This window comes from Peromyscus californicus, unplaced genomic scaffold (assembly GCF_007827085.1).
Source record: "Peromyscus californicus insignis strain IS unplaced genomic scaffold, ASM782708v3 Scaffold_11__1_contigs__length_118956290, whole genome shotgun sequence".
NCBI classification, from domain to species: domain Eukaryota; kingdom Metazoa; phylum Chordata; class Mammalia; order Rodentia; family Cricetidae; genus Peromyscus; species Peromyscus californicus.
In genome coordinates, this window is record NW_026294402.1 from 47,610,248 (window position 1) to 47,632,930 (window position 22,683).

The 22,683-nt window shown below is 36.4% G+C and overlaps 1 protein-coding gene across 3 annotated transcripts in view; it reads right to left on the reverse strand.

Moving 5' to 3' along the window:
• Positions 1–22,683, reverse strand: part of Ddx10 (DEAD-box helicase 10) — a 468,305-nt gene that overhangs the window by 324,841 nt on the left and 120,781 nt on the right. For all 3 annotated transcript variants that reach the window (XR_008222819.1, XM_052760354.1, XM_052760346.1), the window contains exon 16: positions 21,954–22,010. Coding sequence is in view for 2 of the 3 variants with exons in the window: in XM_052760354.1 (XP_052616314.1) it covers positions 21,954–22,010 (57 nt within the window). In the remaining variant the exon portion in view is untranslated. The remainder of the gene's footprint in view (positions 1–21,953; positions 22,011–22,683) is intronic.

Sequence of the window (22,683 nt, forward strand, 5' to 3'; positions counted from 1 at the left end):
GCCACTCCGGCCAGGGAAGCAGGTCAGCTAACTGCAGACCTTCACCTCTTCCTTTTTTCCTACAAATCAAATACCCCAGTACCACTCCCCTACTCTATAGCAGACCATCTTCTGCAGGCTCCCCTTCCTCTCTGCCCCCATCTCTGGCAGATCATGTACATCCTCTCCATCCTTCCTCCTTACTCATCCCATTGTCCCAGCCCCAATGCCAGCAGTCATTCTCTAGGAACCCTCTGGCCAAGCCTGCCAGAGAAGTCAGCAGGCTAGGGAAGCAGGTAGGAGAGTTTCAGATCTTCACTCTCCATCCTTCAAATCCAACCCCAGGGTCACATCCCCAACACCTTAGCAGGCTGCCTGCGGTGGCCTCTCCTCCCTCTCTACTCCCATTCCTAGGGGACTAAGCAAGTCCTGGGAAACCCTGCTTTCATTCCTCTGGTGAACCCCGTAAGGCCCTACCCCAGTCCCCATTCCTAAGTGCCAGCTCCCAATACCTAGAAACACATTTTACCTGGAACTCTCAGTGGCCACACAGGCAGGATATCAGAAGCATTCCCTACCAGACAACACACAGTCACCACCCTCTCCTAAGAACCAGAGAGGGCACAGAAACCAAGGAACAAAACACCCACCCAACAAAGACAAGATCAGATATTGCTCCAAGAATTGCAATCTTCCCAAACCCAGATGCCTAGACACCAGAGTAAAAGCACAATCAATAACAGTCAAGACAACATATCTGTACTAGAGCCCAGTAACCCTACTACAGTAGGCTCTGAGAAATGCAACACAGATGAGGCACAAGACAAGGAAAATAGCCATTATGAATATGATAGAGGTTCTGAAAGAGGAAATGAATAAATCCCTTAATGAAAACACAAACACGCAGTGGAAAGAACAAGAACTTCAGAGGCAAGCCTCACCAACAGAATACCTGAGATGAAGAAAGAATCTCAGGGAGTGAAGACACAATAGGAGAAATGGATACCTCAATCAAAGAAATTGTCAAATATAAGAACTCCGGGCACAAAACATCCAGGAAATCTGGGACACTTCTTTTTTTAAATAAAGACCAAATCTACAAATAATAGGGATAGAGGAAGGAGAAGAAACCCAGGTCAAAGGCACAGAAAGTATTTTCAACAAAATCATAGAAGAAAAGTCTTCTAACCTAAGAAGGAAGTACCTAAAAAGTACAAGAAGCATACAGAACACCAAATAAATTGGAACAGAAAAGGAAGTCCGCTCAGCACACAATAATCAAATTTAGTGTGCTACAATTTAGTGTTGACTAAATGTACAAAATAAAGAAATTAAAATCTGAGAGAGAAAAAGATCAAGTGACATATAAAGGCAGACCTACTTAGAATAACACCTGACTTCTCAATGGAGACTCTAAAAGCCATGATGGCCTACAGATGTTCTGAAGACTTGAAGAGACCACAGATACCAGCCCAGACTCCTATACTCTTTCAATCACAATAGATGGAGAAGGAAAGACATTTCATGATAAAACCAGATTCAAGCAGTATCTATGGCCAAATTCAGCCCTACAGAGGGCGCTAGAAGGAAAACTTGAACCCGAAAAATTTAACCACACCCAAGAAAACACAAGGAGTAAACCTAGACCAGCAAATCAAGAGGGGAAACATGCCAAAGGGGGGGAAAAACCCAGGAATCAACAAACACTGTTCAGTGATAACTCTCAACATCAATGGTCTCAATTCCCCAATAAAAAAGACTAACAGAATGGATGGGAAAACAGGATCAGCCTTCTACTGAATCCAAAATAAACACAATTTAACGTCAAGACTAGACATCACTTCAGGGTAAAAGGATGGAAAGGGGTATTCCAAGAAAATGGACCTAAGAAGCAAGCTGGTATAGTCATTTTAATATCTGACAAAATAGACTTCAAACCAAAGCCAATCATAAGTGATAGCAAAGGATACTATATACTCATTCAAAAAAAAAAAAAAATCCAAGAGGGCACTGCAATTCTTAACATTTATGCACCAAACACAAGGCTACCCAAGTTCATAAAAAACACTACTACAGCTTAAATCACATACTGACCCTCACATACTGACAGTGGGAACTTCAATACCCCACTCTCACCACCAGACCAGTCTTCTAGACAAAAACTAAACAGAGAAGTGCTGGAGCTAATGACATTATAAACCAAATGGACCTAACACATTTACAGAACATTACATCCAAACACAAAAGAATATACCTTCTTCTCTGCACCTCATGGAACTTTCTCCAAAATTGACCACATACTCAGATACAAAGCAAGTCTCAAGACACACACACACACACACACACATACACACACACACACACACACACACACACACACACACACAAAGCCTGAAATAACAACCTGCATCCTATCAGACCACCATGTATTAAATTATCAACAAAAACAGAAAGAACAGAAAGCTTACAAACTCATGGAAACTGAACAACTTACCTACTAAATGAAAAATGGGTCAAGACAGAAAAACTTTCTAGAATTAAATGAAAATGAATACACAACAAATCCAACCTTAAAATGGGGTTTTAAGAGGCAAGTTCATAGCACTAAGTATCTACATAAAAAAAGTTGAAGAAACCTCATTTTAGCAACTTAACAGCACACCTGAAAGCTCTAGAATAAAAAGAAAGCACAACCAAAAGGAATAGATACCAAGAAATAAATTCGGGAGATGAAATCAATAAAATAGAAACAAATAAACAAAAACTAATACAAAAAATCAATAAAAAGAGTTAGTTTTTTGAGGTAGATCATAATTGATCTACTTCAAGATCCACCTATACTACTCTTGGGCATATACCCAAAGGATGCTTCATCACACCATAGAGACACTTGCTCAACCATGTTCACTGCTGCTCTATTCATAACAGCCAGAAACTGGAGACAACCTAGATTTCTGACAACAGATGAATGGATAAAGAAAACATTGTACATTTACACAATGGAATATTATTCAACTGTTTTTTAAAAATGCAATCATAAAATTCACAGATAAATAGAACTAGAAAAAAAAAAGATCCTGAGTGAGGTAACCCAGACCCAGGAAGACAAATATGGTATGTATTTATTTATTTACTTATATGTGGATATTAGCTGTTAAGCCAATGTAACCAAGCTACAATCCATAAAACCACAGAGGTTAGGTACAGAGTAAGGGAACAGGGGGAAGGGGGTAGACACATCTCCTAGAAAGGGGAAAAAGAACAGATGGTTATGAATGGATGGGGGCAGACTGAAAAGGCAAGATCAAGTAGGAAAGGAAAGAAAGAGAAGGACAAGGTAGGGAATATGGGCAGAGTCAGCTAAAATTAAGCACCATTTGAGTGGTAGCATGGAAACTTAATACAGTAGAAGTTTCTATATAAATGAACACGATCTAAATGAAATCACCAATGACAGGGTGAAAGAGCCCCAACTAGACATTATCTGTTACCAAATAAAGCTTCTAGTGCCAGGAATGGGTTACATCTAATTGAGGTGTTGGGCAAAGGGGTCCCATGAGAGCCCCCAAACAACTCAGGCTGCTGCCAAAGCTATAGGTTGCTCTCCACAAACTATCGGTAATGCTATATTGCTGAAGACAACACCTACACAACTCATTGAACATGGAGAAGATGATCTGGCACCTACACAAGAGCCTTCACTGTAGCTAGAGTTTTCCTGCCTGGCCCACAGTCAGGACAAATCTCTCTCACCTGCCAGTCCCACAGCCTCTCAGACCCAACTGTATGGCCATACCAGGCTTCTTGCTAACTGTTCTTACAGCTTAAATTAATCCATTTCTATAAATCTATACCTTGCCACGTGGCTGGTGGCTTATCGGCATCTTCACATGCTGTTTCTCATCGTGGCGGCTGGCAGTGTCTCTGACTCAGCCTTACACTTCCCAGCTTTATTCTTCTCCTTGTCCCGCCTATACTTCCTCCTGCCTGACTACTGGCCAATCAGTGTTTTATTTACCAACCAATCAGAGCAACACATTTGCCATACAGAACATCCCACAGCATTTCACCCTAATACTAGGGGTGGTACAGAGAGGTACTCTGCAGGAACTGCTAAAGGAAAAACATAAACACCAACCCAGCCACAAACCTTCTGATCTACAATGGTGTCCTACCTGCAAGATGTGCTAGTGCAACAGTGGAACAAAGCTTGTGGGAGTGAACAACCATTACTTGATTTGACTTAAGGCCACTCCACAAGATGGAACCCACACCTAATATTGCCTGGGTCACCAAGAACCTGAGACTAGATAGCCCAAGGACCCAGGGGAAAACTAGAAACTATTGTTCTACTAAAAGAACGGAGCAATAAAATGACTCCTGATGTCCTTCTGCTACACTCATACAGCACTGCTTGCTCTGTCATCATCAGACTAGCTTCCTCCTCTATCAGACTGGAACAAATACTAAGACTCAAAGTCAGACAACATGCAGAGAGTCAAAGACCTTGGAACATAATTTCCTTGGGACTGGTGCTATACAGCCTATATTTTGATAAAACTATAAGGACATCTAATCTTTCTTACAAAACAGCTGTATACTGTGAACTAAACACCTGAAATACGGTCTGAATTAAAACAGAATGCAGAGGCAATGTACATATAAAATGTGTCTAAGTTTTATTCTTGGGAGTGAGGAGATCAGTCATTCAACATCTTCAGGTTAGATGTTTTATGAAAGGAATTTAGATTCTTTATGGTGGAAGCGATGATCCAGATCACAAAAATTATTGTTCAAAGGGCAATATGCTTAGGGAAATAAAAGCTTTCTGCGATGGAACATTAGTATAATGTCATAGAACAAAAGTAATCATAAATTGGGAAGAAGACCCATCCCTCAGTGATACATTCCTTGTAAAGGGGTATCCCTACAATGAACAGGGTTTATCAGCAACAAAAACGAAAGTATGAACTATCAGGTACAATGAGTCTGGAGATCTGAAGTTGACAGTGAAGAGAACAAAGGGAAAAGTTCTAATTTTCCTTCCTGAATGACTATGTTTCTTGTGGGAAAAAAAAAAGACAATCATTCTTTATAAACACGCCATTCGGGAACAAAATGTGAAATTTCCTCAAATCTGACCTCTAAACAATAAACCATCCCTGTCTAATTGTTCTTACAATACATAAAAACTCCTTTAATAAAAATGTTACTTATTTCAACTTAAGCGCCAAAACAAAAATGCTAACATGAAACAATAATGCTAAATCACCTGCTAGCTCTCCATCGAATCATGAAAGGATTTTAAGGCATTGTGTAGTTAGGGTGATTTAATTAAGAATTACGTCCGTGATGTTTATCCCATAAACATTTTCTCACAAATTTCATTTCAGGCTCCCATCTGAGCAGTGGTGCTTACTTGTGAATCAAAACATAGCCCAGATTTAATAAGAACACTTTTCAAGTTTTTATAAGACTTTATACTATGGGAGCAAAAAAAAAAAAAATGGAAGGAATGGGAAAATAAAAATGAATGGGAAGGACAAGGACTGCAAGAAAAGACAAATGGACGGAAGAGGGTCTAATGGAAATTAACATCTATATTTAGGAAAAGATTTGCATTTCCACTACAAAGATGGCTGTGAAAAATGTTGCTATTATTTCATCAAATTCACACACAAACACACATAGTGACTAAGTACCACAATTACTCACAAGTTCTTCTAAAAGAAACAGAATTGTAGTAAAGTCAGAAATAACAGAAGTCAGTTGAGAAGCGAGTACACTGAAGCAAAATGTACTCACATTTTTTACTGTCAAAACAAGTTTGTTTTACAAACCAAAGCTGTCTAAATCCAGGGAGAATATTATCTTAACATGTTCCTGATTTTATAAAACTCAACTTTTTTGTTTTTTCTTTTTTCAAGACAGGGTTTCTCTGTATAGCCTTAGCTGTCCTGGAACGCACTCTGTAGACCAGGCTGGCCTCGAACTCAGAGACATAGAGATCTGCCTGCCTCTGCCTCCTGAGTGCTGGGATTAAAGGACATGTACCACCACCACCTGGCTTCAACATACTTAATTTGCATGCTACACCTCGTAACTTTTTACCTTACACTAACTTCTTAGAATGCTAATTTTAAAGAAATAGGGAATGTTATGTATTTCATGCTTACTCCAATTTGCTTTCATCTGAAAAAGTCAAACAGTGAAGAAATGACTTATTTTATAGACAATAAAATAGGACACAATTATCTTAAAGAGTATTCAATGCAAATAACTACTTGGTGAATAAATCATTTATATAAATTTAAATTGATTTTGAGTGCAATTAGTCACCAATCTCTTTGATTCATTTGTGATTTACCTTGTTGATGTAACATTACACTGGTATTCTGTATCCATGGGAAACATTTGACAAGATGAGTTTCAAAGAACACATATTACAAAAGAATAAATCAAAATAACTTAAAAGAGATTTAAATAACATAATGAATGTCATTTTGGTAAATTACTACTAATTTGTGAACTTAGGATCCTCAGTAGTACATTAAAACTCTTTGATATAACAAGGGGAGATATCTATACTACCAATGCTCGACTTTTTTGTTTTACTAACTTACCAAACTGGTAAGGAAGAAGTTGATGAAACAAAAAGGTGTAATTTATTTTAAGTTCTAGAAAAGTAGAGGAAAAGGGTATTTTCTTTTCTCTATGCTACTATGACAAGTACAGAAAAGAGAGTACTGCAAAGGAAAAGAGATGAATGGAATATAATAAGGCATTATATCAAAGTCTCATTTTCTACCAACAGCAGCTTATGTGTTATGGATTTCTAAGCCCCACAGACATCAGGTTGAGTGTTTTTACAGGTTAAACCAATGGTATCTCTGAGTTATACAACTAAGGTGACACTATAGCCTGAGTTTGCCCAGAACCAGTGGTCCTGGGGCAATTGATCACTGGACTCCCTTTTATTCTCCAAAGTGTTGTTAATGGGGTCACGCTAAATGACAAGGGACATTACCCACAATGGGTAGGAAGCATGCCCCAGCTTACACAGTAGAGACTGCCAGAGGTAGTCAGTTCTGTTTGTGTGCAGTGACATCATTTCCACCCTCACCCTTTCATCACATTTGGTTTTAACTCTTCTTTTTCCAAAGGACATCAGTACATCTCCAAAGTTATACCTTCTAATAAATAGTTCCCTGTATTTCTGGAAATTACTGTTTTTCACAGTAAAATCAAGAAAATTAAACAGGCAATGCTTTTGCAATACTGAATACTTACTATTTGCTGGGCATCAGCCTATGTGGCATAGACGGAAAAGTGAACACAGAAGTTTCCATGATGGTGTAAGTAACAATACATCGGTATATATTTATATATTTTTCTAGTAGGGGTAAATACTAAAGAGAAAAAAATATTTAGGTAAGAGTACAAGGGAGGATGAGGTTAGTATTTTATTATCAGGTTGATTAAAAAACCTTCATTAGTAAAGTGGTATTTTTGTAGAAATTCAAAGGGATTAAGAAGTGATTTACGCTAGGTGGTGGTGCACACCTTTAATCCCAGCATTTGGGAAACGTAGGCAGGTGGATCTCAGTAAATTCAAGGCCAGCCTGGTCTATAAAGCAAGTTCCAGAACAGCCAGGACTGTTACACAGAGAAACCATGTATCGAAAAAACAAAAACCAAAAAAAAAAAAAAAAAAAAAGAAAGAAAGAAAAAAGAAGAGGAGGAGGAGGAGGAGGAAGTGATTCACATAGCAATCGGACAGTACACCAAGGGCAAGGGCCAGAATTTACTTATTTTTAATAAGAAATAATCATAAAACCTGAAGTTAAAGTGAATTAACTGGCACAACAGAGGGAAATAAAACCTGAACTGTATGTAGAACTATGCAGCCATTACTACAATTAAGCAGGAGAAGCCCTTTAAGGCTTGGAATCTGAAAGGAAGGGTAATAGAATACAACTTACTTCTAATTGTTTGTTCTCGCTGCTATATTAAAGGAGGAGGCAGACAGTAGAAATGAATGCTATGAATAGACTAAAAGGTTCTTAACAGCCTATGTTTAAAGATGATGGTGACTTGGAGCAAAGTGATAGTAATAAAGACATTAAAAATTAGATGATGGATATAAATTTTAGTGTTCTATTTTTAGATAATTTTAGATTTACAAAAACTTTGCAGATACACAATTATCATGTACCTTCCAAGAAGATCTTTCTTATGGCTAATATTTTATGGTGTATTTATCATAACTAAAAAACCTAACTATGGTATATCACAATTAATAACTTTAGACATATCTGAGCTATAGCATATTTATTTATTTATTTATTTATTTATTTATTTATTTATTTATTTATTCCTTTCTCTTTTTTTCCCGAGACAGGGTCCCTCTGCACAGCCCTGGAACTTGCTTTGTAGACCAGGCTAGCCTTGAACTCACAGAGTTCCATCTGCCTCTGCCTCCCAAGTGCTGGGATTAAAGGCATGTGACACCATGTTCAGCTTCCAAATTTCCTATTTTTAAGGTAAAATAAGTAGTACTTACTGGTAAGCTCTGGTAGAGTCTGAAAGAGAAGTCAACAGTGTTTCTAAGATTTCTGCCCAGCTAATGAAATGACAGGTGTATCACTTCCTGGGATAATGAAGATCATGGGAATAACATATTTGGGACACAAAGATATGAAGGCTGAATTTAGATATATTGAGATTCTCACTAAAAATCCAAATAGAGATGTCCAATAGGCAACTGGCTATAGCTTTAGTTTTCAAAGTTATACCTTGTAATAAATGGTTCCCTGTAATAATGGATATTACTGTTTTTCACAGTAAAAGTAAATTAAACAGAATATAGTTCTACAGGGACCTTATGGTAGCTATGACTTTGGCTCAACACATTCACAGATGCCAATGCTATGTCAAAGTATTGAAATGTAAGATACCCCATTAGATAAGTACTTATTGGTTTGGATTACTTACTGAAGTAGAATTACAAAAATTTGACACAATTATATAAGTGTGGAAACACTGAAAATGACTCCCAGATTTCTAGGCAGGAGAAATCACATAAATGATGCCAGAAGTTCTTGAGTTTCAGCCTTCTAATATATATCCACATTTTATCAAAATTCTCTACAGTGAAGGTAAAAATATTAACTGTCAAAATGTCTGTAAAAATATTTAACAGGTTTAGCACACTTCATAAAAAGCATGATTTTAGAAAATAGCACATCTACCAAACTTCTCTTAATATACAAAAATCTTCTCACAAAATTACAGAATATCAAACAAGAACAAAACTGAGATTTTATGATCTATAAATACATTTAAGCATGCACTCACTCTTATTTTTGACATCCATATTGATGATCCAGTCTGCTCAGAATGAAATTTAGAGTAATGTTTGTACATTAAATGACCTTCAGTAGGGTAGCAGACATATAAAATAAATGCTAATAAAAACTTTCTCAATAAAAATATATGATGAAATATGTCAAACAGGAAGATTCAGGAACATCAAACGTGGTATTCTAAAAGATTCCTCTGACATTTAAATATTAGTATTTTCAGATATGAACATTAAATAATGAAAAATGCTTTCCCCATTGAGCTCATTCATTGGAAGGAACTTGGGAAAGCATTTTTCACTGTTTAATGCTAACATAGTTCAAAATTCCAGGAAATCATACCATTACTCCTGGGTATATTCCATAGTTCAAAATTCCAGGAAATCATACCACTACTCCTGGTATATTCCCCCAAGAAGTCAAGGTCAACCTACAATAGAGATAATTGTGTAATTCATGTTTATTTAAGCACTATTTATAACAACCAAGTTACAAAATTAAGCTGTTAATCTGTTAATAAATGACTATAAATATTAATAAATGTGATTTAAATGACATTTTATCCAGCCATAAAAGAAATTATGTCACATGCAAGAAGGAAAGATGAATGAAACTAGAGCTCATAATGTTAAATGAAATAAACCAGGCTCATAATGGCAAATTTCTTTCAAATTTCTTCAAATTCACTGTTAGTTCCTCAAGAACAGGTTTAATTCTACCTTGCCATTATCAAAACTAACAATCACAAGCATGTCGAGAGCAAAAAAATGACTCCTATTAGGATCATCCTACCACCCTATATTGTATTTTTCCCCAAATCCCAAGGCACTTCCCCATAATTATTCTGAATCCTCCCACCTTTTGCATCTAATATCCTCTATTACTCATCAAATTCTTTAGCTTTGTTTCCTGCCATCCCTTTTCCATGCTAGTAAAATCTGATATATTCTATATTCTCAAAAATATGTTCTCCAAAAACCCTAAGAAAGTCAAATAAGTATTCTACACTGTGATGATTATAGTTTTCTTCTACATTCAACTACTGTTAAAGATGCTGTGAGAATAAACCCACACCCCTGCAAATGTTATATAGAATGGTCTGAAAGAACATAAAAGTGATAGAGGATACTTTATTACTTAATAGATAAGAAAGGAATTAGAATTGTAAACCTGAAAAAAATACCACAAGACATCTATCTGGTCTAGAACACCTGAGTCATAGTAGTTATGAGATTTATTCAATGCCATAGTGACCTACTGCTAACACTAAATATAGAGACCAGAATCTCAGACCATTAGATCCATTAGGTTAGCATCAGTTTTGTGTAAACCACCAAGGGTACTTTTACCAGTGTATTTACTCTCAGGCCTTTCTCCTTCCTCTAATACTGAAATGAACATACAAGATTCACATATTCTCAACACGGAGAAGCCAAATTCTGATTGTCCTCATATTTTCCATAGCTCTGGGCAATATTTTTTCATTGCTTATAATGGTTCTATATGCTGTATGAAGGTTTACAGGGCAAGAACAACAGGTACTGGCCTGCATGCAATCAAGTACTAAGAGACATAACTAGAATTGGGCATGCTGAGCTTGAACTGATTGAGGATACACTTATCCTCAAATAGACAATCTCCTATGGAAGCATAAGGCAAACCAAAATGGGTTTATCTCAAGAGTTTAAAGTACTTCAGGTTATAATGCAAAAATGTATAAAGAAGCAAATTTGGACTTGGATCTCTGGCTCCTAGTGGGGGTGGCTGTAGTATCTTAATTATATACATGTGCGCTACATAAATGCATGCAAATAAGCTTTTCACCCAAATAGTTAGATGGGAGAGAAAAAGGAAAGACGATGCAGCTGAAGCATCTTTCAGCTATTTAGTGACAACACATTCCAGCTTTATTGATTCTGGGTATCTCAGTACAAGCTTACCTTAAAAGACATATAGTGCTGATAGCAATAACTCACATTTCAAAAAGTGATTTACAGCTCACTATATAATCCTCACATGAGCCCTGGAAGGCTGATGATGCAGAGGCTACATTGCTGCTGTTATTACAGAAGAGGAAACTAGGGTTCAGAAGATATGACCTGGACCACAAAGCTTATTGGCAGAAATGAACTGCCAAACCTCTTGCTCTTCTGAGAGCAACTCAGGAACCTGGCAATTACTGATTACGGGAGACTTATAACCTATGATCTGATAATCACAATGCAGAAGAATTCATAGCATGGACGTTCTCTTCCATTCTAATCTTTGCACCTTTGCTTAGAGAATGTTTGTTCTTTTCTTCCTTTATTTTGTTTTTCTCAAAGGAGCACTACAAAACACCAAGTACCAGTTGTACTAACAAGGATAAAAAATTTAACTGTAGGTGGACTTTAAAAAACAAAGGCTCACTAGTAGTCATGTTTACAATTTTGATACCAATCATGTTTTTAAAAAAATTTCAATGAGGCTGAAGTCTTCTTAGAATATACTTTCTTGCTTCCAAAGGCGGTTGTATTAGTAAAAATAAATGAATGGACTTGAAAGTGTGTATTTCCAATGTAAAAGAAATATATGTCTTTATAAAGTAAAAATGAAATGTGCCTGTAATAAAGGGGGAAATTGATGAACACAAGCCGAAATCAAGACGGGTAAAATGAAACAATCAATCCTAAATCTACTAGTAATCATCTTCTAGTCCAAAACAGATAATCAATATGATTATTGGTAAGGGAACTTTAAATGTTTTGCAGCATTTTCTAAGCTATAGAATCACAAGAATATACATTTTTCTTATTTGAGAGAAATAATAGTATAAATTTTAGGAGATGAATCATCACACTTCTTGGAACATGGGGATCTCAAAATTAATGTATTTGAAGAATATAAATTATTAACTTTTCAGAGCTTTCATTTAAGCTCCCCTTTTAGGAGTAATAGTTCTTATTATTTATAAGAGTTATTCATAATATCCTATATTCAAAAATCTCCAAACTTAAACATCTGTGCTGAAAATACTTATAGGCATCTAATCTACCTCTTCATTTTCAAAAAAAATAAAATCTCAATTGAAGTATGATATGTGTGGTGGTAAATCTTGATTATAACCATGGAAACAAATTTCTGGGCATTCTCTAGATTAGGTTAAATGAAGTAAGAAAACCTACCCTAAATGTGGGTGGTACCATTCAATGAATGGGGTCCAGGACTGAATAAAAAGGGAGAAAACAAGCTAAGTATGAACATTTCATTTCTGTTTCTTGATTGAGGAAGAATACAGTGTAAGCAGCTGCCTTGAGCTCCTGCTGCTCTGGCTTCCTTCCTTACCATGAGCCCTCAAACCATGAGCCAAAATAAAGCCTCCTTCTTGAAGTTGTTCTTGTCAGGAATTTTGCTACAGCAATGAAAAAGGTAATGAGTATACTGTTCATTTAGGACCATGTACAAACCACAAGCATACAGCCCAGCAAGAGGTCACAACCACATTACTAACTGACCAGACTAGGAATCAGAACTCAAGCTCCACAGAAATCTCCCAAGTTCATCTTGCCTTCTCAGTGTCAATACTCTTCTTCCCCCACAAAATCAGTCCTGAATCCTAACCATAATCCCAAACATTAGTTTTGCTTTGAGAAAGACTTTATATAAATGGAGTACAATATATTAACTCTTTCTGGCTTATTTTTGCTCAATTTATATTTGTGAAATTTGTTTCTGTTGCTGCATATAGCAATGATAGATACATAATATCTCAGTGTATGACTATACTACAATTTATCTGCTCTATAATTTGGGTAACTTCCAGTGTTTGATTATTATAACTAGTGCTGCTATGTGAACAGTTTTTGGTATAAGCATGTATGCATTTCTTTAGTTACATGCCTAGACAGGAAGTGTGGCACAGTGCATTGGCAAATATTCACCTTAGTAGAAACTACCAACATTTCTCCAGAATGGTTGCATTAATAAGGAAAAGTAAAGCTTAGGAACTAGAGTGGTCTTGCATATAAATCACCGATGGTCTAGAAGAACCAGAGATAAACTCAGGAACTCATTCTATTACTCTCTCCTAAATACTCTGGGTACTGCCCACAGCAATACAAGTAGGATTCACTCAAGTAAAAATCTCAAGACAAAACAGATAAACTCCTAAACAAGGCCAAAAGACCTTTATTGAGTCCTAAGACATTTTGATCCCACCAATTAAATATGATCTAACCCAAGTCAGTTAATTAGACTTCTTGATTCAAACTTCTTTCAGCAATTGAAATACTGTAATGCTTCCACTTATTTCATAAGCTTTTTGCTCAAATAGGATAATCTTAATGAAAGCACTTGGAAGGCTAAAACATTCCAGGTGATATATAAAAGCTATACCAACACACCATACAAATAACAAATTCAAGAGTTCTCTTCAAGTAAAGAAATCTTTCAATCCTGAAATACATTAGTAATAAAAAAAAAACATGGAAAAGAAAAAAATCTTTCTGCAGAAAACATTACTGATACCTGGCAATATCTTTTCCCCAAAGCAAGAAAATACAGCAAAGATGAATCATTTACTGTTGAAAATAATAACAGCAATAAAATTTCCAAGTGTTTTTATCTACAATTCTTAGAGGGCCAAAAAGGAAAAACCTTAACAAATAAACAAGCAAACAAAATACCATGTAAGAGAGAAAAACAAATTCCTCTTGGAGACGTGATTACTTAACAGGGAGAAATTCCTGTAGTTACTAACTTTAGAGTCTTTGGAGCACTAGTTTATGGTGCTCTCCAACAAAAGTCTTTATGGCTTAAAAGGAAGAAACAAGAAAGCTTTGTCACTCTATAGCCCACATGTAACAACAAGTAAAAATGTATCCCCAAAAGTCTTATCCACAAAACCCACTGTCACTAACACAAGAGGTGGTAGATACCATAAATTCTTACAAATAGGAAATCACTTTCCCCTATCATCCACCTCCAAAACCAAGAATGTTTTTTAATAATCAATACAAAGCTTATTCTTTGTTAGCTACATTCACTATCTGTTTTCATTTCCTACTGACTCCTTCCTCCTTTAGAGATAAAAGGCAGAACCCTGACTTCTTTTGATGAGAGATTAGTATGTTCCCCAAACCCATCTCTCTCTCTGTCTCTGTCTCTCTGTCTCTGTCTCTGTCTCTCTCCTCTCCCTCTCTCTCTCTCTCTCTCTCTCTCTCTCTCTCTCTCTCTCTCTCTCTCTCTCTCTCTCTCTCTCACAGACTGTCTTGGAGTTTACTGGGAATATAGATGCTTCTGTTTATATACCATATAACTGTAAGCTTTGTACTAAATACTAAAAACTATTCTTGTATTTTAAGTGTCTGTCAATAAACCCAAACTCCAGTATACTCAGGCACTCAGGAGACATTTAACAACATCACTGGGTGATTGTTTCTGACCAAATAGAATATTCTGTAGATATCTATTAGGTCCATTTGATTCGTGCTATAGTTTAATTGGAGGGGGGGGTATATTTTGTTATTGATTTTGGGTTTGAATGACCTATCTATAAAAATAAGAGTGGAATATTGAAATCGCCCACTATTACTATATGAGGAACTATATTCTATCAGACCTTCCATACATTCTAACGAGTTAAAGCTTGTTTTGTGACATATTCATTATTCAGAGTACATGTAAAAAGTATTCATCCTGCTGAATAAACCACTTTATTAATAGTGGTTTATCTCTTTACCTCTTTTAAGTGATTTTGGTTTGAAATTTCTTTATCAAATATCAGAATAGCCATGCTAGCTTGTTTTCAGTTTCCATTGGCTTGACTCATTGTTTTCTGTACTTTCACTGCATTGCTGTTGGTGTTTTCTGAGAGAAAGCAGATAGTTGGATCTAGTTTTATGATCCAGTCAGCTAGTATATGCTATTTGTTGGTCAGCTGAAGCAATTATTATGATTAAGGCTGATCCTAGTAGATGCTTACTAATTTCTATGGTTTTACTGGTTATTTCTCTGGTTGGTTTGATCACTGTGTATTCTGTTCTTTTATCCCTATTAATATTAGGGATTTGCTGTTTGACTGTGTTAGACAGGACAGATTTCTTTCTACCTCTCCTTTACCTATTTCTTCTATTAATTGTATTCTTTCTTGTCCTCTCATGCTTAAGACTGTCCTTCTACCTTCTCTATGTGTACTATTCTTTTAGGTATTAGTATTTTCTGGAATATTGGCTTAGTTTTGTCAAGAACTGCATTAGTCTATGCTTATATTTGAATGTCTATATTTCATTATTAATTTTAAAAGACAGCTTAGCTAAATATGGCAATCTTAAATGGCAATTATTTGCTTTTAATGCTTAAAAGATATTCTTCCATTCTTTTCATGGTTTTAGGGTTGTTGATAAGGGATCTGATATTATTTTGATCTGTTTTTATTGGTAAACTTTTTTTTCATTAAAGTTTTACAAATTATTTCTTTACTTTGTACTTTTGACATCTTGACTATAATAAAACTTGGAGAGGTTCTTTTTTGTGTGTGTTTGGAGTTCTAAATCTCTCAAATTTGGATGCTCATTTCTTTCTCTAGTTTTGGGGGAAATCCTTGAATAGATTCCCTATGTCTTTAGTTTTTATCTCAGCTCCTTTTATAGCATTTGGGTATATCTCTTGATATCATCACAGAGATGTGGACATGTGAGCATGCCTGTTTGTGCTGCTCATTTTTGAGCTCTTTACTGAGTCTAATATATCCTTGAGCTTGTCTTCCATCCCTGATATTCTTCCTTCTACTTTGGTGAATCTACTTGCAATGTTTTCCAATGTCATTAAGTTTGTTTCCAACAGTTCTTCTTAAGTTTTCATTATTTTCAGATTATTTTATGTGTATGAGTATCTTTTCTCTACATATTTGTATGTGTACCATATACAAGTCTGGTGCCCACAGAGGTCAGAAGAAGACATCATATCCCTTGAAACTGTAGTTACAGACGGTTTGTAAACTGCCATGTGGGTGGTGAAAATTGAACCTGAGGCCTCCATAAGAAGTGCTCTTAACTGAGTCATCTCTTCAGGCCCCATTTCTGACTTTTTTGTTTTGTAATTTCATTTCCTTGATGAATTTGTTTTCTTCCATAGTTGGAACTTTTTTCATTCATAATGCCGAAGTTCTGTCTTCGGTTGCTGACTATCTGTTCATTGATCTATTTGGAAGTCATTCAATGATCATTCTTACCAGGAAACTGGACATCTTCGCCCAGCACTGCCCCTTTCAGTATCTTTGAATTAAGAAGTTGAAAAGCTATGGTATTTTGGAGGAACCATGTTGCTTTGCTTTTCATGTTTTTGTTTCTACAATAAGTCTGCACAACTGTTGGCTTGGATATTTCTTATGATTTTATTTGGAGAACCTTAAAAAGCAAGGTCTTATGTAGCTCAGGTTGGCCTCAAACTCCTTATGCAGCTGAGAATGACTTTGAACTCCTGATTCTCCCAACTCTACTAAAATCAGGGGCATTCACAAGCACATTTTTCTCTTTGGGAAACTTACTGAGCGGACTACTCTTGAAGGAAAACTAAAACTTAAAAAAAAAAACTAAAAAAAAAAAGAAGTTTACATGTAATACAGCAAAACTACTTTGTCATTTGGGGAAGCAAAATCATCTCATTTCAATATACTTATTTACTAATAGTGAGTACCCTAAATGAGTCATTTGATTTCTAAGTGAACTGTTTTAATATCTTGTACAAAAAAAGGATAAAAAGGGAAGAATCATTTTAAAAAAATCACACACATAAAATGATTACATTTTAGAGAAGCTTCTTTCTGGGTCCTTGAAAACTGGAAACTGCCAATCATATATATGCCGGGGGTGGGGGGATGGTAACTGTGAATATGCCAGTTCTGCTGGTTGGTTTTTGTCAACCTGACAGACCTAGGTACCTGGAAAGAAGGAATCTTCATTGAGGAAAATGCCTCCGTAAGACTGGCCTGTTGGCAAGTCTGTGGGGTATTGTCTTGATTAATGATGATATGGGAGGTACCAGATCATTTTGGGTGAGACAACCCCTGGGTAGGTGATCCTGGGTTGTATAAAAAACAGGGCTGAACAGACCATTAGGAGTAAACCAGTAAGCAGTGTTCCTCTACAGCCTCTGTATCAGTTTTTGTCTCCAGGTTCCTGCCTTGAGTTTCTGCCCTGACTTCCTTTCAAAATGTCCTACAACTGTAAGCTGCAATAAACCCTTTCCTTCCCAAGTTGGTTTTGGTCGTGGCCTTTATCACAGTGGTAAATCCTAACTAAGACGCCAACTCTTCTTTTCTATAACATATACTGGTGTTTGCATTTGGCAGGTGTTATAATGTCAGCCAGACTGTTTTCATGTTAATAGTTTCTCTGGTATATCAGGGGCCTCTGGTGGCCACACTTAGCTTTGCAGTCTGTGGGCTAGACAGGTTAACTCACTCTCCCCAAAACTCCCCAGCTCATACTCCCTAGGGTGGCTACTGTTCAAATTGGGGGTGTTTCCCAAATGTGTTGGGAGTAGGAAGCAAACACAAGCACTGAGATGTGTACAGGCCCAGGGCCCTTTTTCATACTTTCAAGATTCTCTAAGTAGTAATCGTGCTGCCATGCTGTCACAGTGACAGCACTGTGAATGTAAAGCAGATGGCTGGAGCTTCAGAGTCTTCAGGCTCTATAGCAGTGAAAGACAGATATGTGGCTGCAAAGGTTGGTCTGCCTTTTGAGTTCAGGCTCAGGTCATCACTACTGTCAGCTGAAGAGCTTTGCTCCCTGTAAACCAGTGTGGGCATACTTAACCCTATATATTTTCTGTCTGAGCTGAGCCTACTGCTATATGCACTTCCTCGTTCTTAGTAAATCTTTTTCTTCTTCCTCATCTCTTGCTACTTTCTTTTTTTGTCCATGGTATTCTTCTTTACCCCTCCCTTTTATTTAACTTTTTTTCTCCTCTATTTCCCTTTTACTTGCCTTTACCTGCTGGGTAAACTATTCCTAAGACCATATTGTCAAGTAAATTAAGCATCCCAGCATAAAACTAGAAAGATTTATAATGATTATAGAACTTCAACCTCAAAATATATGAATTGTTTTAAATTTCAACATGATGTCACTTTCCAGTGTTTCAGTCTTCTAATCTGTTCTCTTTTGTTCCTTTATCACCAATTGCTATTCCATCAGCATCACACTTGTGCTTAATAAATCCTACTTCTTTTTAAAAATTACCAGAGCCCTGAGAAGTATGGGGATGTATCTCCAGTTTTGCACTTCTGGTTTTTTTTCTTTATATAACTGCAAAACTCCTTGCAGCCATCAGATATTACAATTAACACGTGTGACAGTCATCAGAGCAACAGGAAACCTAGCTAAATAATAAGATGGAGCTGTATTTCCCATACAACTTCTCTTAACTCCAAAACCAATGTACACTGTTGAGTACCACCAACAACTATATATCATTTTGTTAGATGAAACAGAAGCAGTCCTGTTCTTCAGAATTTCTTTACTAAAGAAAGTTTTCATACCAAAAAGATCTGTATCTTGGGCCAGTAAAATGTTCAGTGGGCAAAGGTGCTTGACAACAAGTCTGACAACCTGCGTTCAATCCTAGGACCCATGCAACAGGAGAAGAGCACTCCAGCAAGTTGTCCTCTGACCTCCATATGTGCCTGTGTGTGTGTGTGTGTGTGTGTGTGTGTGTGTGTGTGTGTGTGTGTACATGCACACCAATAAAATAAATACATGTAACTTTAAAAATCTGTATCTCCCAAATCACTAAATATCGGGTACTCAGGAAATCATCATTAAAATTTCCCCTCTCATATTCTTCTTATAACAGACCATAGATATAAACTTCAACAAAATAATTTATCAAGTTTCTGAGAGATTCATTATACTTTCATCTTACCTCAGTATACTGGAGAATGTCAGAGACGGCGTTATAAACTGCCACTGGGCCCTATGGTAACACCACTCAAAGGAGCTGGCTCTCATATCTGTACCCCAAGAAGAGGGTTGTGATTTGAAGGTATCTCAACTATTCACTGCTGTGGGATGGTCTGTATGTCAAATCTGTTGCTCTCATTGGTCAATAAATAAAACACTGATTGGCCAGTGGCCAGGCAGGAAGTATAGGCGGGACTAACGGAGAGGAGAACTGAGAGAACAGAAAGGTGGGAGGAGTCACTTGCCAGCCACCGCCATAACAAGCAGCATATGAAGATGCTGGTAAGCCACGAGCCACATGGCAAGGTATAGATTTATGAAAATGGATTAATTTAAGCTATAAGAACAGTTAGCAAGAAGCCTGCCACGGTCATACAGTTTGTAAGCAATATAAGTCTCTGTGTTTACTTGGTTGGGTCTGAGCGGCTGTGGGACTGGCGGGTGACAAAGATTTGTCCTGACTGTGGGCAAGGCAGGAAAACTGTAGCTACAATTCACAGCATCTCTAAGAAAGCCTTTGTCTACTAAAGATCCCGGTGAACAGAAGAAAATCTTAACAGCAGACTTTAAATTGACTATCCCAACAGAAATAGGATCAAAACTATACACAGACACCCATTTATAGCGGGACTAAAGGAAAGGAATCTAGAAGGCTAACAAGTGAATATTCATCAAATTCAATCCATTATGAAAGAGCAAGCACACAGCATCAATAAATATAAAAAATAAACCATACTGAGTAGTCTTCTCTCAAGACCTAAGTGCAATTGGTTCCAAGACAAGATTCTCATCCACCCTCAATACCCAAACTTCAAAATGTCCAAGTCCCTATACTTTAAATCATAACCAGAGTTATAATACCCAATAATATGTAAGCCGTATATATTTTTTAAAATTCTTTTTTAAAAAACAATGGCAACAGCTGGAGAGATGGCTCAGTGGTTATAAGCACATGTTACTCTTCCATGGGACCCAAATTCAGTTCTCAGCACCCACATCAGGTGGCTCAAAACCACTTATAACTCCAACTCCAGGAGACCTGACCTCCACAGGCACCTGCACTCATGTGCACACATCTCCACACAACCACAAACAAGTATATGTAATGAAAATAAAAATAAAATCTTTCAAAAAAAAAAAACTAATGCAAAAAAATCTGTACATGTTCATTACAGATGTAGGATTAACTATACTTCTGATCTATAGATGGAAAACTCTATAGATATGGAACCCACAAATATAAAGGTAGACTCTACATACAAATGTAAAAATCAAAGAAAATATAGTAATGTGACTTTCTTACTTTCCTATCTGGAAATAAGAGCTTCTTGGTAAAACAAAATGGACTTAACACTGAACACGAAATACCCATAATATCAACTGTTTTCATGAAGGGTAAGATTTTCTTCTTTAATTATACTTATCTAGTAAAGTTGCTATGATCTAGTTTCTAAGTCATGACACTTCAACCTTGCATGATAAACATATGCAGAAGCATTAACAGGCTGCACATTCTAGAGCTTTCACTTTCAGACAATTCTAAAGAGAGTGCTCTTTGATAGTGAATATATGCAATTTTTTCCTCTTACACTATAGTGCAATTGCTTCCCACTTCGAAACTATAGCAGGAGTTATCATCTCTCACTTGCTTTCTAAGTGCTATGGCCAGCATGGAGATGGGGTGGGGGTGGGGCAAAGAACATCTGTTATGGACTTACTCAAGAGAATCAGATCTTTGCTCACTGCCAAGAAAAAAAATCATGGCTAGTCAGGCATGGCATATACAGCATGAGAAATGGCATTCAGTATTTGGTCCTGGGTCTAGGAAATCATTTCTATTAAACGTCCCCAAAATGCAGGAGCTGAAACCTTCTCAAGTGTTAAGCATACCAGATTAAAAAATCATAGCAGTATATGGATGGTACTTATAATTTTACATATAAATTCCAGGGAAACTATACATGTTTATGAGATACACTAATGCTGATAGTGTTTCATCTAGATCCTCAAAGGAGGAGCGAAGCAACCAATGTTCTCACGGTAATCTATTATCAAACTATCCAATTGAGTACAAACAGGCCATATTTCTAGTCTAAAAAAGACAGATATGCAAATCTTGTCAGAGTTGGCCCACAAAGTCAACTGTCTTGTATAATTAATAAAAAAGGTGGCCAGTAGGGTCAAGCAGTCCAGATTGCAAACTAGCAATTTTAATTTTTAATCATTCATAAAGGAAAACAAATAAATGAGAAAGTAAACAATACTCCACAAGGGCTCAAATCCAACTAGATCAGAATGCCTTGATATAAAAATGAACATAAAAATAAATGTATTTAATCCCAGCACTCAGGAGGCAGAGTCAAGCGGATCTCTGTGAGTTCAAGGCCAGCCTAGTCTACAAAGTGAGATCCAGAACAGGCACCAAAACCACACAGAGAAATCCTGTCTCAAAAAAACAAAAAAAAAGTATATGGAAAATAGCGATTTAAATTTATTTCAATATTACAAAAGATTGTCGTTATTTTATATGGTTATCTTTGTCAAATACCTTAGCAGATCTGTTTTACAAAAAGAACAAAACAGTATAGATATGAAGATACTGACGCGCGCGCGCGCGCGCGCACACACACACACACACACACACACACACACAGACGCCTCTCCTTACCTTTGTTTGCCTTTTGTTGGCTTCTCTTCTGGCTTCTCTTTCTTTTAGTCGTCTTTCCTACAGGAAGAGAAGGTAAATTAGAAGCACATAAATTTCTAGATATTGTATGTTAAGCAGCAATACACTCTTCAGTTTTACTTTGTAAAGCACACTAAACGAAATACTTCATATTTATTTTTCAATAAATGTTTACATAATACCTATGATAGGACGGGCCTAACAATTCTTAATGAGTAAATATAGGTCGGATCTGGTATCATACATCAATTCCATCATTACATACTACACAATTTTTAGTTATGTACACTTTCTTGCTCAACTAAAAGGAAAATAATAGAACCATGCATTTAGTAATATATATTATATACAGGTTGTAAGTACAATATCTGATACATGACTGGTACACAATCAATGTCATCTTCTAGAATAAAAGAAAAGAAAAATACACTCATGATTGTTTCTCTTGTCCTCAGTGTGAAACAGAATTTACAAAACATAAAAAATCCTCACCTTTGGTTCTTATGAATGATATTCATTCAGAAGCAACCAAAATTCACTCTTATGAAACATATTTTATTAAACTGTTTTATAATTTCACCATTAGTTTTCCACTGATTACAAAATAGGTAAAAATGGGAAAGAAAAAACATATACAGTATTAAAGTTCAAAACAAAATGATATGATTCCGCTAAAGTAAAAAAGAATGTCATTTTAAATTCACAAAAGAAG